The 15,939-nt window shown below is 43.2% G+C and overlaps 1 protein-coding gene and 1 non-coding gene across 4 annotated transcripts in view; both read left to right on the forward strand.

Moving 5' to 3' along the window:
- The first annotated feature begins 4,652 nt into the window (after positions 1–4,652).
- The window catches only part of FAM161A (FAM161 centrosomal protein A), a 31,442-nt gene continuing 20,155 nt past the window's right edge, over positions 4,653–15,939 (forward strand). For 2 of the 3 annotated variants that reach the window (XM_029232453.1, XM_029232455.1), the window contains exon 1: positions 4,656–4,934. In XM_029232453.1, coding sequence (XP_029088286.1) covers positions 4,746–4,934 — 189 coding nt within the window. In that variant the 5' untranslated portion in view covers positions 4,656–4,745. Of the gene's footprint in view, positions 4,935–15,939 lie in introns of all 3 variants that reach the window. The other variant, XM_029232454.1, reaches the window with a different exon arrangement.
- LOC114901160 lies at positions 8,869–8,975 on the forward strand. The gene has a single exon (XR_003795042.1). It is a non-coding gene; the product is annotated as a U6 spliceosomal RNA (small nuclear RNA).

The raw sequence follows: 15,939 nt of genomic DNA on the forward strand, positions 1-15,939 counted from the left end.
TAAGTAGCGAGAGCCTCTGTGGGTGTAGGCAGTATTGCTTTAGCACAAGAGATGCTACTTTGCTACTACAGCAGCGAGCCAGAGGACCAGAGAGCAAATGGAACTGAGCAAATAGTTAGGTATCCTAGAGAAGAATTAGAGCCTTGGTTCTCCAACCTGTAAAAGATTAGAGTCATCTGAAGAATTTTGGAAGCTATCTGATAATCCAGTGTTCAAATTATCTATTTCTGCATTAAAAAAATTACTCCAGGGAATTCCCTGGCGGTCTGGTGGTTAGGATTCTGTGCTCTCACTGCGGAGGGCTCCAGTTTGATCCCTGGTTGGGAAACGAAGATCCCACAGCCCATGCAGAGCAGCTGTCCCCCCCCAAAAAATTACTCTAACACATGGCTTAAAAACCACTTAAAATATTTTATTAAATACATTAATATACTGTCACAAATGAATATAATTATATAATATTACATTTTGTATATTAATATGTAAATTTAAATATAATTAATATATGGTTTCTATTTATTTAATATACATTTAAGTGGTTTCTAAGGAACATAATATTAATATATTAATAAATATATTTCATATATAATTTACATATATATACTTACTATATATTTTATAATTTGTCATTAATTCTTCTGTAACCCATAAATTGTTTTTTAGAAGTATTTTAGAGTTTCCAAACTGAAAGCCTTTTCTAGTTTTTTAAAAAAATTAATGTCTAACTTAATTGCATTAAGTGATCAGAGAATGTTAACTGTATAATATTAATCCTTTGAAGTCTGTTGAGGCTAGCTTTATGGCTGAGTGCTGTGGTTTCTTTTTATAATGTTCCTAAGATAATATATATTCTCCAATTGTTATATATATATTTATATAAATTTATTTCTATAATATATAAAATATATTTATATACATATTAGAAAAAATATATTTTCTAATAGACATATGTTACCTAACTATAATTGTGCTGTTCAAATCTTCTGTATCCCTCCATGTATACACAAATGTATCAAAGACACTTACAGGACTGTTCATAGCTGCTTTATTCACAATAGCAAATGTGGCAGTCAACTAGCTGACCTGCTTAGATCTCCTTTAAAGACAGGCTCTGCTGTGAGGAGTGCAGTCAATTGACACAGCAGTGTGCAGGGGCCTGTTAGTACTGGCTTTAAAGACCTGACTGTAAAAATTTCAGGGTATTTGCAAACTGTTTGTTAAACACAGCCATTATTAAAAATTAAGTTTTGCTAAATTGTAATTAAATAAATTATATTCAAAACAAAGATAATTTCTCAAAACTCTTCACTTCCTCTTCTGTTACTACATTTTACTTATACTTAGGCTCTCAAGATTATTTGCATCTACTCTATCTGTATGGTGGAAAAACTATATAATGGTGTCCTATTGGGCATCATTCCCCAAGTTCATGTTCAGTGATGTCACACTGGTTACTTGAAATTGGCCTTGGCGAGGGTACTGACATCATGGAAATCAGCGAGTGCTACAGGTTGGCTTTTAAACTTAAAACAATGAGGAAAATGCTAATAATACAGAAAAAACTTAGTGTGTGGTGTCTGTAGCTGTCACATTGTGAACAGCACAAAAATTTAAGGAAAATTCTTTTAGTATTAGAAAAGTATTTATTCTAGCAAAAAAGTTACTCACAACATTGGCAGACAAGTGAAATTCTGACATACATGTTGGTTGTTTCACTTTCATCTTAGTCATTAATATAAACAAAAATATCAACCAGCATTCATGCTGGAACTACATTCACCAGTTGCAACCATAGGTTGGCTATAGATACAAGAGTTCAGCAAAAACCAATGAAAGTACTCTGGGAGAATCAATTGTGAGGGATTTACAGTAAAGAGTATGTTTTATTTATAAGTTGTGTGCTACAATTCTTTATATTACTAAAATTTATAAGTACAATCACATACACACACACTTTCTCCCAGAGAGCCAGTCATCAAACATTTACCAGCGTAACACTGGCTAACAGCCGGCAACCACAGCACTTCAGGGTTTTCTCACAGTGTTCCATTTGAGAACTTGCTCTTCAGAGGGAGTGCTAGCCAATGATTCAGATGGCAGGGCTGGTAGGGTCTGGCCATGTCTGCTCTATGAGCAATCTTTGTGCTGGAGTTCTCTTTTTACCTGGCTGAGACTTTCTCAGACCTTCACTGTAGTTTCAACCTTCACCTACACAATTATTCTCCTTTCCCTCTCTTTTCTAAGGTGTCAGAATATATCTTGTCCTGAAAACATTCCTACTCCCATCCCTTTATCTTTCACAGGAACTTCCCCCAATAACTCTCTTTCACTTCTAACTCCTTCCTGGTATCATCTTCCTGAAGGACCCAAACTGACAGCTGAAAAAATGGAAACAATAGATGAGTGAATAAACTTAAGAAAGTGATAAAGACAATGTTAATGGCACGGATTAAATTTAAGAGTATGCCTTGACTGTAACTGTTACATTATGAATAGCACAAAATAATGAGGAAAATTCTTCCAGTATTGGAAAACTATTATCTCAGCAAAGAATACTATTCAGCAATTAAAAAGGAACAGGCTACTCATATATACAACATGGATGAATCCCCAAAAGACAGTATGCTGATCAAAAGAAGTTAAGAGCAAAAGGAGTACATACAGTATGATTCCATTTATATGAAGTTCTATAACAGTCAAGGGAATGTGGAATGGGGAACAGACTGGGAAGGGGCACAAGGGATCTTTCCAGGATGACTGAAATATTCTATCTCTTAATATGATTTCATGAGTGTACGCATTTGTCAAAACGCATCCAGCTATATATTTTTTTGTACACTTAAAAAAATATCTGTTTATTTATTTGGCTGTGCTGGGTGCGGCACACGGGATCTTCCTTGTGGCATGTGGGATCTTCAGTTGTGGCATGTGAACTCTTAGTTGCAGCATGTGGGATCTAGTTCCTTGACTAGGGATCAAACCGGGCCCCCTGCATTAGAAGCACAGAGTCTTAGCCACTGAACGTCCAGGGAGGTTTCCCAACTATACATTTAAAATCTATTCATTGCACTGTGTATGTTACATCTCAATACAAAAGTGCAAAAATAATTCTTCCTATGATGATGTAAGATTTGTCATTTTCTTCTTGTAGATCTGTCCATTTCTGCTGTATATATTTTGAGGTTATATCATTAGATACCTGCAAATTTATGTACATATAACTGAATGACTGCTGTACATCTGAAACTAACACAACATTGTGAATCAACTATATTTCAATTAAAACAATTTAAAAAATATATCTGCAAATTTAGAATATTGCTGATGAGTGGCAGCTTTTCTGCTCTTCTATAAACACATACAATGTGTCCTCCACACTCATTCCTTCTATCCTATTCTAGCCTAATCTTCCATTTGCAGTGCTTCAGCACGTAGACCTGTCTTGCTGGTTTTGGGTCGGACTTAAAACGAATCCCAAGAGGGGGACGTGCAGCCACAGCTGCATGCAAATGACTGGAAGTCCCTTCTCCGGTCACTTGGGGCATCCATACCTCATGGGCTTTCAACTCTGGCTTCTACTCAGAATCCAGCCAGCATCTGTTCCAGTGGTCGAAGCAAATGCTCAGTCAAAACAAAGAGCAGCCTGAAGAAGGTGAGGGAATAGGGGATTTTGCAAGTGCTCACACTCCAGACCAGCGAACAAGGAAGACTTGGTATAAAGGGCTCAGATCTCAGAGAAGGGTTCTAGACATTGCGCGCTGCATACTCTACTTTTGTGGTGGCGGTGGCAGGTTGTAGGGCAGGGAGCGGGAGGAAGCTGAAGAATAGGGAGGGGAAAGTTGCTGTAGCCTCAGCGTCAGGAGGTAGGGGCTTTAGGTAGCAGGTGGCTGGACCGCACCACGCCTGCTATTTTAAGGCTAGGCCTCTCTTCCAGGCGCGTGGTGTAGAGGGAAGGCATCATTTGAAGCACCCACATCCCAGGTGGGAGATGTTAATGGGGGTGAGATGGAGATGACACTTGCCTGTGGCTACTGCTGGGCGCTCTCGCCCTTCGACCCCCACCACTATAAAGCTGAGGAACTCAAGGAGCAAACACGCGGTCCATACACTTGCACTTTCACTCACTGGTGGGTGGACCAGGCTCCACCCAACTCTGGGCTTTTATTGGTCAGCCGAGAAGGGATAGCTAGCAGCCTCCTCCGGATTGGTCGATTTCTGCTAGCTCTCAAGTCAATCAGAGTAGAAGGTACTGGACTCCCATTCTCTGGCTTCCGGGGGAGCCATGTTGGATAGCGGCACGCAAACCTTCCAGTCCTGAGGCCGTAACGTAATAACATCCCCAGCTTTCCTCTGTCGCCGCCGTCTCCTCCTAACAGGTTATTTCAATGAATAAAAATGCGCTTTTTCACTCACAAAACGTGTCGTTTCATTAGTATAATGTGAGAAGCCTGCGTTTAGGCAGTGAAGCGCGAAGGAGGGGAAGAGGTGCCCTATTCTGCCCACCAGCCCTCTAAACCAGCAAAGATTCAATACTGATTCCCGCTATCCAGGAGGCCCCCACTTCGGGCCTCCCGCAGCGGGCGCCGGTTTTGAGTGACTTTTGGCCCCTTGCGGCACCTGTAGCGTCCCTAGTTACCGGACCCCTAGTAACCACCTCCCCAAGCAAGGAGCCATCGGGCGCCTACTGCCGCGCCGGCTTCCACGCCCCGGGCCAGCGCGGGCGCTCAGGCCTCGGTGGCGTGGTGATGGCCGCCTCGCACCGAGCAGCGAAGCTGGCGGCCAGCAGTCTCCAAACCCCGGTCAATCCCAGCACCGGAGCGCGGGTCACCCATTACGAACGCAAAGACCCCGTAGAGTCCCTGTCGGCGGCGGCAGCGGCCTTGGAGGAGGAGGAAGAGGAGGAGGAAGAAGCGGCGGGGCTGGCGCGGGCGCCGGTAATGCAGGGGCGGGAAGTGGGCTGGGGCTAGGCCCCGGGTGGTGCAGCTGGAGGCTGGTCGGCGACCTCGCTGGTGAGGCGCGGGCTGGGAAACGCGCGCCCTGTTCAGATCCCTCCCTACCCGTGAGCCTGGCCCACCATGTTCTCTGTGCTCCCACGGAAAATACTCAAAACCAAGGCGTTGAAAAGTCTTTTAACTTTAACTAAAGAGATTGTTGTAAAAATTTCTTGGAGAGCATTTACGTTAGTCTGTTTCCAGAGAGTGAAAAGTACAGAACTTTACTCCTTATGCCCCAGCATCTGTTGGGAGTAGATATTTGCTTTTCTTTTTCTTTTCAACTTGAGGGAAACTGTTCTATCCATAGAGGATAACCCATAAAACGCAAGTGAATCAGCTGTGCTGTCAGGTGTGTTTTGTTGTCATCTTGATGTCTTGGTTATTAGTGCATTTTAATACAGAACATGAGAGATGATGTTTAAAACCAGCAAGAGTTCACTGGGTAAATCAGACATATAGTTAAGCCTCCAGAGAAACAAATTACTGAGGTTCCAATGTTTCCACTCGGCTCTTAAGGGTGGGGTGAGACAGGTTTTTCACTGATCAATTTTCAGTGTCAAATGTGTTGTGACCACCTGTCTACCAGGTAGAGAGTCAAGTCTGCCATCGGCTCTATTCACTTAAAAGATGGGAACCTTGAATTTTAACTAGCAGTCCGCAGACATAAACCTCCTTAACCCCAGTTAAAGATTCTTAATACCATTTGTCCAAAGCTTCTCAGATTCAAATCATTGTGGTCTAGGGCTAATAGAAATTACTGGATATTTTGGAATTCTAATCTCTTTAATCTATACTAAAACTGTTAATGAGAAAATCTGTAGCAACACCTTTTATGGGCAGTATTTTACCAACAGATAAACTACTTGAGGTTATCCAGAGTAAGGCAGATTGAGACCCTGAACATAAACCAGGGTCGGTGACCTAGGACCAGATTCATTCATGGTAAAGCTTCCCCTCAACACAAATTTCAGGAGCCACCGAAGGAGGCAAACTGATGTTGGAAAAAGATTTGAATGGAGAAAAAGGATTTGGAGTCCTGGGCTAGGATCTGTTCATTTGCTAGTTGATATTCAGAAGTAACTTCCTTCAATCTCAGTTTCCTTATCTGTAAAAGAACTATAATAACTGTCTCTCTTTCTTGTCTCACTGGGCTATTATGATAACCAAATGAGAGAGTATGTTATAGCTAAAGGACAGTTTGTATAAATTAGTAATAATAATAACAACTGCCAGTGGGACTGTTATTTGAACAACTCTCGCAAAGATTAAGTTCTACTTTGGCTTGCTGTGGTGGAGGAAGCAGTCAGTTCTGTAGTCACAGGTATACTTCCAGAGTGTCCTGGTAAACTGCAGATCTGTATGAGAAACGTCACCTTAGGAAAGGTTAGTTTAATGAGCTAATTTCCAAGGGGCATGGTCCTACTGAAGAAAAAAAAAAAAAAAAAAAGGAAGCTAAGTTTGGAGTTTGACACTGTTTTGAGACCACTGTACTTGAAGGATCCAAAAGCAAATCTGGATAAGCTGCCACTGTAGAAGGCCTGATGGTCAGAGGACATGGGGTTGGCAGACAAAGCACTGAAAAGCCAAGGAGAGTGCAGGAGCCAAGCTTTGCCTTCTTCACAGTTTGGCTTGGTCTCCACCTTGGGTTTTTTATTTTTCTATTTATTTGTTTTATTTATTTATTTATTTTGGCTGCATTGGGTCTTTGTTGCAGTGTGCGGGCTTCTCGTGGTGTATTCTCTTGTTGCAGAGCACAGGCTCTAGGTGTGTGGGTTTCAGTAGTTGCAGCACATGGGCTCAGTAGTTGTGGCACATGGGCTTAGTTGCTCTGCAGCATGTGGGATCTTCCCGGACCAGGGCTCGAACCCGTGTCCCCTGCATTGGGAGCACAGAGTCTTAACCACTGCACCACCAGGGAAGTCCCTCCACCTTGGTTTTTTAAAGGTTAGTTTGTCTCAACTTCGTCAGCTATAAGATGGAATAAACTCAGCTTACCAGAATCACCACACAAAATTGATTAGAGAACCAACTGTCACAGTAGGCCCCTTTAAGTCCTTTGGTTTGCCAAAGCAACCCCTGCCCCACCGCTGGCTCCATGCACACCCCTTGCAGGACTCTGTGCCCATATAGGGCACTAAGTCATATTTCTTGAATCTAGCCTCAGTTGGAGATATCAGTTCATAGACCTTTATGGGGTTGATGATGACATGGGTAAAGCACTATTCTATAATTCACAGTTAAAATTTCACTGACTTTCCTAATGGGATGGCCTTCTATTTTTCAACAAATATTGAGCATTTATTAAGTGCGAGTCACAGACTATTCAGTAGTGAATGAAGCAGACATAGCTCATGTCGTCACAGTGCTTCCATTCTGATGGGGAAGTTAGACAATAAAAAATGAACAGTCAAATGATTATAAGACAGGAAGTGTTGGGAAAGAAATGAACGGGTTACTATAATTTAAAAAAGAAATAGGAAGGAACATATTTCAGTGAGTTAACATTTAAGCCAATGCCTGATCGATGAGAAAGAGCAGCCATTTGAAGAGTGGGGGAGGGAAAAGCATTCCAGGCAGAGGGAGTGGCATATGCAGAGGCCCAAAGATAGGAAGAGAGAGAGTTTTGTGTGATTAAGGATCTGAAAGAAAGCCAATGGGACTGGAGAAGAGAGAGGGGGAGAGGGGAGGGGATGAGGTTGGAGAGGTAAGGAGGGTCTTGTAGACCAAGGTAAGGAGTTTAGTGTTTATTGCAGGTGCAGTGAGAGGTCCTTGAAGACTTTTAAGAGATCTGACATGTTCCTATTTACATTTTAAAACGATGACTCTGATGGCTTTGTGGAGAATGATTGGAGGGTTTGACAAAGAAAGGAGACTGGGTAGGAGGCTTTTGCAGTAATTCAGGTGCCAGAAGTGGTGGCTTGGACCTAGAGCCCAGGGGAGATGGCAAGAAATGGACAGATTGCATAGGACTTAGATTAGATTGGATGTGAAGGCCAAGGAAGAAGTCAAGAATGCTCATTCCCACGTTTCTGGTTTGACCAGCTGCACAGAAGATAATGTCATTTACTGAATTGTGGGTAACTTGGGGAGGAATAGATTCAGGGGCTGGGTGGGAATCAAGGTTTCAGTTTTGAACATGGTAAATTTGAGGTACCTGTGAAACTACCAAGTGGAAAGATGAGATACCTGTGAAACTACCAAGTGGGCCTATGAAAATGTAGTCCTGTTGGGTGTGGGATGGAGAATCTCCATCTGGGAGTTTTCAGCATTTTTGAAACACTGGATTAAGTCACTTAAGGGGAGACTTCAGAGAAGGAAGAGAAGGGGCCTAGTATAGAACTCTTAAAACCCTTGACATTTAACAGGTAGAGAAAAGGGGGGCAAAAGAGATTAAGACCAGCTACAGTGGTAGAAGAATTATTGCAGGGGTGTGGAAGTTTCCAATTCATTTGTTTCAATGCTAAGGGAAAGGGGCAAATGCTGCTAAGAGAAGGACATTTCATCCCCGAAGCAGGAGGGAAGGAGCAAAGGGGCACAAAGGCACGCAGTTTTGTAGATGGGAAGATGAGGGAACTTCCCTCTGACGGTTTTTTGTTTTTACTGAAGAAATAAAGGAATTATCATGGGCAGTTGGGAGTCGGGGTGGGAGCAGGTAGAAGAGCAAGGGACAGGTAGGCAGGATCTCTGGGGCAGTGTGAGAGCCACTTCCAGAAGGAGCATGGGAGGTACCAGGCAGACCAAGTAGCCATGAGAAATTGTTCATTTTTAAATTTAGTATTAATATTCACAAAACATTCTTTTTTTTTAAGTTACATTTTAATTATAGAAGTAATACATGAACACATTCTCCTTTTAAAATTTCAAATGTTATATCGTGCTTGCTTCGGCAGCACATATACTAAAATTGGAACGATACAGAGAAGATTAGCACGGCTCCTGCGCAAGGATGACACGCAAATTAGTGAAGTGTTCCATATTTTTATAAAGATGTTAAAAAAAATGTTATAAATAAGGCTTAGGCCCTTTTAACACTTCTCCCCTCAAAAAGAAAATCTGGTTCCCCCCTCCCTCCTCATCAGTAGCCACTGTTTTGAAACTGATATATGTTCTGGGCTTTTTCCTGTCTCCTGTGTACATAATATTTTAATATATGGTAGCATTTTATAGATACATATTGTTCTGCCACTTGCTTTTTTTCTCTTATGTACATTTAGATCTGCCTCATTCCTTACAAATCCCTTTAATGCAAAAAACTTTTAAAATAAAAATTCCATAATTGTAGATGATAGTAGATCGACTATAACACAAATAATTGTGAGTGCTGATTACTAATGAAGCAACATGTGTTGGAAGGAGACATCATCTAACTGGGTCAAGCCAACCTAGGGAAGATTATCCTCTAATCTAGTGGCTGCATGTACAACAACATTCCACAGAAAGCTCAACAATTAAAGGGAAAGGGTGCTATTTTAGGCTCTTGGAAAATAATATCCTTGGCCTAGATTATTTGAACTACTAAATGTTTCCTTCTGTGTGGAGACAATTTAAGATGAAATTAGAGTTGGAAGTTGCTTACTAACCATTTATCTGTTTTGGGTAAAACACTGTGATATCAGTTTATCCGAAAAGTTCAGGCTAGTGTTACCAGTATTAAGCTGAAATGGAATGGATACTGTGCAAAAGTCAGTGCATAAGTATAATTATTTGCCGCATCTCTTCAGAAGCTACTCATCCTTCTGTATCTTTTTCAAACAGTTTTTCCAGGTTCAAATAAACTTCATCCTTTCTGTGAAAATGATTGTTATAAGGCCTTGTTTTAAGGAATGTTCTAAAAGAATGAATGGAGAGCACGTGGATGCTTTTGCCTAAAAGCGAGTCTTTGGAATATCCACTCTGTTTCAATGGTAGTTTTTGGAAAATAAGCCCTTTCCTTAATACTCAGTAGGATATCACTCTTGAGCAGCCAATATTTCTTTGATTCAGTCTTTATGAGGGAATACCTGTCCTCTTCCCTTGGGAGAAACTTAATATTGTTTTAGCTGGACATTCGCTCATCCAACAAATACTTATTGAGCATCTGCCATTGGCCAGGCACTTTTCTAGGCACTGGGGACACAACTGAACGAAGCACACAAACGCTTGCTTTTGTGATGCTCACTTTTTGGTGGGGGCAGGCATCCAGTACACAAATCAGCAGAGATATCAGTTGGTGGTGAGTACTTATTGAGAGAAAGCAGCAAAGGGAGGCTGACAGTCAGGGGAGAGGCTGGAATTTCAAACAGGGTAGCCAATGAAGGCCTTGCTGAGAAGATGACATTTTGAGTGAAGGTCTGAAGGAGTGAGCAGGTGGGCTGTTCAGATATCTGGAGGCAGGGAGAGGGAACAGTAAGCCCTTGAAGTGATCTTGCTGATTCTGTGAGCTTCGGAAAAACTGCAAACCGGAATCGGCCGCTTCTGCTAGTACGAGCTCCTGCCGACAGGATGGACGAGGAACCCTGCTGGGGCGGTACAAGCGGATTAGCAGATGGAGAACTAACAGGAAGGAATAAGTCCCTGCTTCCTCCTCCAGCTTTGCAGTCTCCCTGTAGCCCCACTGTTAGCAGAGTCTAGCGGGAAGCAGCTGGCAAAGCGGAAATGTGGTTTGCAGAGTCCCAAGCCCAGCATCACATAGCACGGCTTTGGAGCCGAGACACCGGTTTAACACCTGGCTCACATACTTTATGTATCGTAAAGCTGAAGTTCAAAAGGCTAGGGCCCACGTCACTTGGCTAAGAAGTGCAGAACCTAGGCATGAATGAGAATGCTGACACCACGTCTGTAATCTTTTCCCCACGCCACGAGAACGCTCCAAACTGAAGTTACTTAACTTTCATCAAACCCTTTCAGCTTTGAAGGGTTGTAAAGGGGCTGAAACCAGGTGACCCGTGAGTGGTCAGGAGCCAGTGGTAGACAAGAAACAGAAACCACCGCCTGCTTGCCCTAACTTCCCTTTCCAGGCTTGCTCCCCAAAATTGCTTTATGCATTTTTACTTTCCTTTTAGCCTGCAGCTGTGTGCACGTTGCTTTCCACCACGCACCACCGCCCCCATCCCCAACACTTTTGCTAACATCATTTCCTTTGGAGTACCTGTTCCCTCTTTCCCCATATATAATACTTTCTATGATCCTCCAGATTCTTCCATTCGTTGACTCAGCCCAAATATCACCTCCTCTAGGAAGCCTCCCCTTATCTTCCAAACTCAAACCAAACCAAAGCTCCCTTCTTTTAAATACCCTTATCGCTTTGTTGCTGAACTCAAGTTTGTGTGCCCAATGCACAGTGAAGCCAAACAAACCAAAATAGTGGAGTTTGGAGCAGAGAAAGGTTTATTGCAGCCCCAAGCAAGGAGAATAGGCAGCTTGTGCTCAAAAAGCCCAAACTCCCCTGATGGGGAAGAGTTTTTATAGGCAGAATTAGGGGGAGAGCTGCAGGGTGTGTAACCTTTCTCTGATTGGTTAATGGGGAGGTAACAGGGTGGTGTTCCAGGAATCTCAGTCATCGACCTTCTGGTTCCAGCCAGTCTGGGGCCATGTGCTTAGGCTCAGCCTAAAGTTACCATCCTCCACCTGGGTGGGGGTCTTAGTTCCTGTAGAAGAACTCAGAGATTTGTATCAGATTGTTATGTATATCCCTTGAGGAGGAACCAGGACCCTCCGCTTTCCTCCACTACTGTTTCTTGACTGTTTTTCCTTTGTTTCTGCATTCCCTCACTCCTCGAATTAGTAACTGTTTGAATCTGCCCTTTGAAATGGGGACACAGAAAGACTTCTGTGCCGAGGAGGACCCCACAGGGTTCTGCTCAGTTTCAACTAGATCGTTGTATCTCTCATGACCACTGTCCATTTCATGTTAGTCCTCCTGTCACTGCTTATTTAGATGCTGGTGTTTGCCAACATTTCCATCCTCAGGTTCTTGCCTCTCATTGCCCACAGGCAGCCTTATCCACACCCAAGGATGCACCTGCACTTCTGTGTGCATTGCTGGCTCCCATATCACCATCTCCAGCCCAGCCTTCTTACCAGGTCTCCAGACCTATTTTCCCCCCTGTTTCCTATACATTTGGCTGCCCTACTATCCTCTCACACTTAGTGTGTCTAAAACAGAGATCAGTTTCCTTTCCCTAAAATACTCTTCCTCCCTGTATTCCCTATATTCATGAATGGAAGCCCCATCATCTACCTAGACATACAGCACTCCAAACAGAAACCTTTTCAATTTCTTGCCCACAGTCCAGGCTATTATCAAGTTGATGATTCAGCTTCTTAAATCTCCCAAGGTAGCCTCCTTTCTTGTGTTCCTGGTGCTGTTCCCTAATTCTGCCCTTAATACCTCTAACTCGGACGCTTGCAGTAGCCCATGAACTGCCGCCAACCTTGCTTCCCTTCACTCCACCTCACTTGCTACCAGAGAGTCCTTCTGAGTGTTACTGACCATGTCTCTCCTCTGTTCACATCCTTTAAGGCTCCTGTTGCCTGTGGCTTGGCCCCCTAGACTCTTGGTACTCTTGGTTGGGCTTTTTTTTTTTTTAATATTTATTTATTTTTGGCTGTGTCAGGTCTTTGTTGCAGCACTCAGGATCTTTCGTTGCAGTGCACAGGCTCTTCGTTGTGGCACGTGGGCTTCTCTCTAGTTGTAGTGCAGCACAGGCTCAGTAGTTGTGGCACGTGGGCTCACTAGTTGTGGTGCCCAGGCTTAGTTGCCCCATGGCATGTGGGATCTTAGTTCGACCAGGGATCGAACCCACATCCCCTGCATTGGAAGGCAGATTCTCAACCACTGGACCACCAAGGAGGTCCCTTGGTTGGGGCTCTTGACATGCCTTTTTCACCTTGCTTCTCATCCTCCTGTGCTCCATATGCCCTATTCCCTACCCCCACTCAGACTATATACCTCTCTCCGAGCACAGCATGCCTGTTCCTTCCTCTTGTGGCTAAAAACCCTCCTGCCCTTGGGAGGAGTGTGGTGTGTCTTTGGAGCCTAATAGACTTGGGATTGGATCCCAGCTCTACTTACTAGCTGTGTGATTGTAGGCAGGTCACCTAACTCCTCTGAGCCTCAGTTTCCTCACCGAGGACAGAGTACCTGCCAGTTGCATCATCATGAAGTAACATGATGAATGTTCTAGCACTGTGCCTCAGTTTCTCTGTTTTCCACTGTTTCCCTGCTCTGGCAAACTTTGTCCTTATCCAGCCTTATGTCTCCAGTCTGGCTCACCTCTGCAAATTTTGTCTCTTCTTTCCCCCAGTCAGAATTAGGTATTCCTTCTGTGAGCTCTCATGGTCTCTGATATTGTAACATACATGGTCACTCATCTGTCTACCTGCTCAGCTGGGAGCAACTCGTGGGCAGGAATCAGGAGTTCTGTCTCATCCAGAGTCTGCTATCAATTATTTATCTACAGTCCTGTCCTAAACTAGCTGGAAGCTTCTCGAAGGTGGAGTTTTCATCTGATTTGTATCTTTCAGCAGCTAGCTGAGTGCTGGGTGTCTCTAAATATTGAATGAATGACGAAATTAACAAGCTAAGAAGGTAATGGTGTTCCCACATTTAAGAAGGTAATGGTGAAGAACACATACAGGAACAGCAAAAGATATCAGAAAATTCTCTTAATTGAGTTGTATGACTTATAAAGCAATTCTCCAATTTATTTGGCAATAAATTTCTGCACACTGTTTCTACTGAAGGAAACTTGTTTTCCTTCATTTGTTTTCTCTAAGTTATCCCAAGTGGTAAAACACTGGCCTCCTGTACACTGTTTTTAGCCCATTAAAATATTATATCTATAAATATTATATACAACTGACTCTTCTGAATTTTCCTGTTGGGAGACACTACTCAGATTTATTTTCTAGAGTCTTACCAGATTGGATCTCTAATTTTCCATTGGCAAATATGCTTTTTCCATTTTGAGTCTATTTCAGGCACTAAGCTAAATTTAACGCCATGGTCAGTAGCCTTTTATGCATAGTATCATAAATAATTTCAGTTGTTTCTCACCTGAGAAAATATAAAATTTTTTTATTTGTGGAGAATATGGGGTTTTACCTCTTTCGTTGCCTCAGTTAAAAGAACTTTGAAAGGTATGCGAAAGGAATGAGGGGAAAAGATCAGTCATGCCCTTCTAGGCATGTATATAGAATACCCACCCTATGTGTTCTTGTTCTGTTGTCACCCCACAGTCCCCGTCACCGTGGGAGCTACTGCTCTTGGTGCCCACGGGAGCGGCTATTCCGGAAGTCCCTCCCACCTCCTCCCAGGCCCTCCTACTCCCTTCTGAGGTACCCGCCCTCCCCACCCCGCCTCCCGCACCGTACCCCTGCGGACATCCTGGAGGGCTTTTCCCTGGCTCCTTGATGAGCCCCTGAGAACCTTGTTCCCTCCATTCCTGCATTCCCCTGACTTTTCTGTTCCCCACTCTTCTCTCCATTGGAACACCCACCCTGGGGGCCCACAGTGCAGCGCCCAGCTGTGGGCTACGTTTGCTTGGTTTGCAGCCCGAGGAACTATGCTCTTCATCTCAGGTAAACCTACACTCAGAAGGAGGCGTTTTTTTTTTTTTTAACACCTTTATTGGAGTATAATTGCTTTACAATGGTGTGTTAGTTTCTGCTTTATAACAAACTGAATCAGTTATACATATACATATGTTCCCATATCTCTTCCCTCTTGCGTCTCCCTCCCTCCCACCCTCCCTATCCCACCACTCTAGGTGGTCACATAGCGCCAAGCTGATCTCCCTGTGCTATGCGGCTGCTTCCCACTAGCTATCTGTTTTACGTTTGGTAGTGTATATATGTCCATGCCACACTCTCATTTTGTCACAGCCTACCCTTCCCCCTCCCCATATCCTCAAGTCCATTCTCTAGTAGGTCTGTGTCTTTATTGCCGTCTTGCCCCTAGGTTCTTCATGACCTTTTTTTTTTTTCTTAGATTCCATATATATGTGTTAGCATACGGTATTTGTTTTTCTCCTTCTGACTTACTTCACTCTGTATGACAGTCTCTAGGTCCATCCACCTCACTACAAATAACTGAATTTCGTTTCTTTTTATGGCTGAGTAATATTCCATTGTATATATGTGCCACATCTTCTTTATCCATTCATCTGTTGATGGACACTGAGGTTGCTTCCATGTCCTGGCTATTGTAAATAGAGCTGCAATGAACATTTTGGTACACGACTCTTTTTGAATTATGGTTTTCTCAGGGTATATGCCCAGTAGTGGGATTGCTGGGTTGTATGGTAGCTCTACTTTTAGTTTTTGTTTTGTTTTGTTTTGCGGTACGTGGGCCTCTCACTGTTATGGCCTCTCCCGTTGCGGAGCACAGGCTCTGGATGCGCAGGCTCAGCGGCCATGGCTCATGGGCCTAGCCGCTCCGCGGCATGTGGGATCTTCCTGGACCGGGTCACGAACCCGTGTCCCCTGCATCGGCAGGCGGACTCTCAACCACTGCGCCACCAGGGAAACCCTCTATTTTTAGTTTTTTAAGGAAACTCCATACTGTTCTCCATAGTGGCTGTATCAATTTACATTCCCACCAACAGTGCAAGAGGGTTCCCTTTTCTCCACACCTTCTCCAGCATTTATTATTTGTAGATTTTTTGATGATGGCCATTCTGACCGGTGTGAGATGATATCTCACTGTAGTTTTGATTTGCATTTCTCTAATGATTAATGATGTTGAGCATCCTTTCATGTGTTTGTTGTCAATCTGTATATCTTCTTTGGAGAAATGTCTATTTAGGTCTTCTGCCCATTTTTGTATTGGGTTGTTTGTTTTTTTGATATTGAGCTGCATGAGCTGCTTGTAAATTTTGGAGATTCTTTGTCAGTTGCTTCATTTGCAAATGTTTTCTCCCATTCTGAGGGTTGTCTTTTTTTTTTTTTTTTTTTTTTTTTTTTT

This window comes from Monodon monoceros, unplaced genomic scaffold, assembly GCF_005190385.1.
Source record: "Monodon monoceros isolate NGI ecotype Baffin Bay Population unplaced genomic scaffold, NGI_Narwhal_1 Super_Scaffold_19, whole genome shotgun sequence".
NCBI classification, from domain to species: Eukaryota; Metazoa; Chordata; class Mammalia; order Artiodactyla; family Monodontidae; genus Monodon; species Monodon monoceros.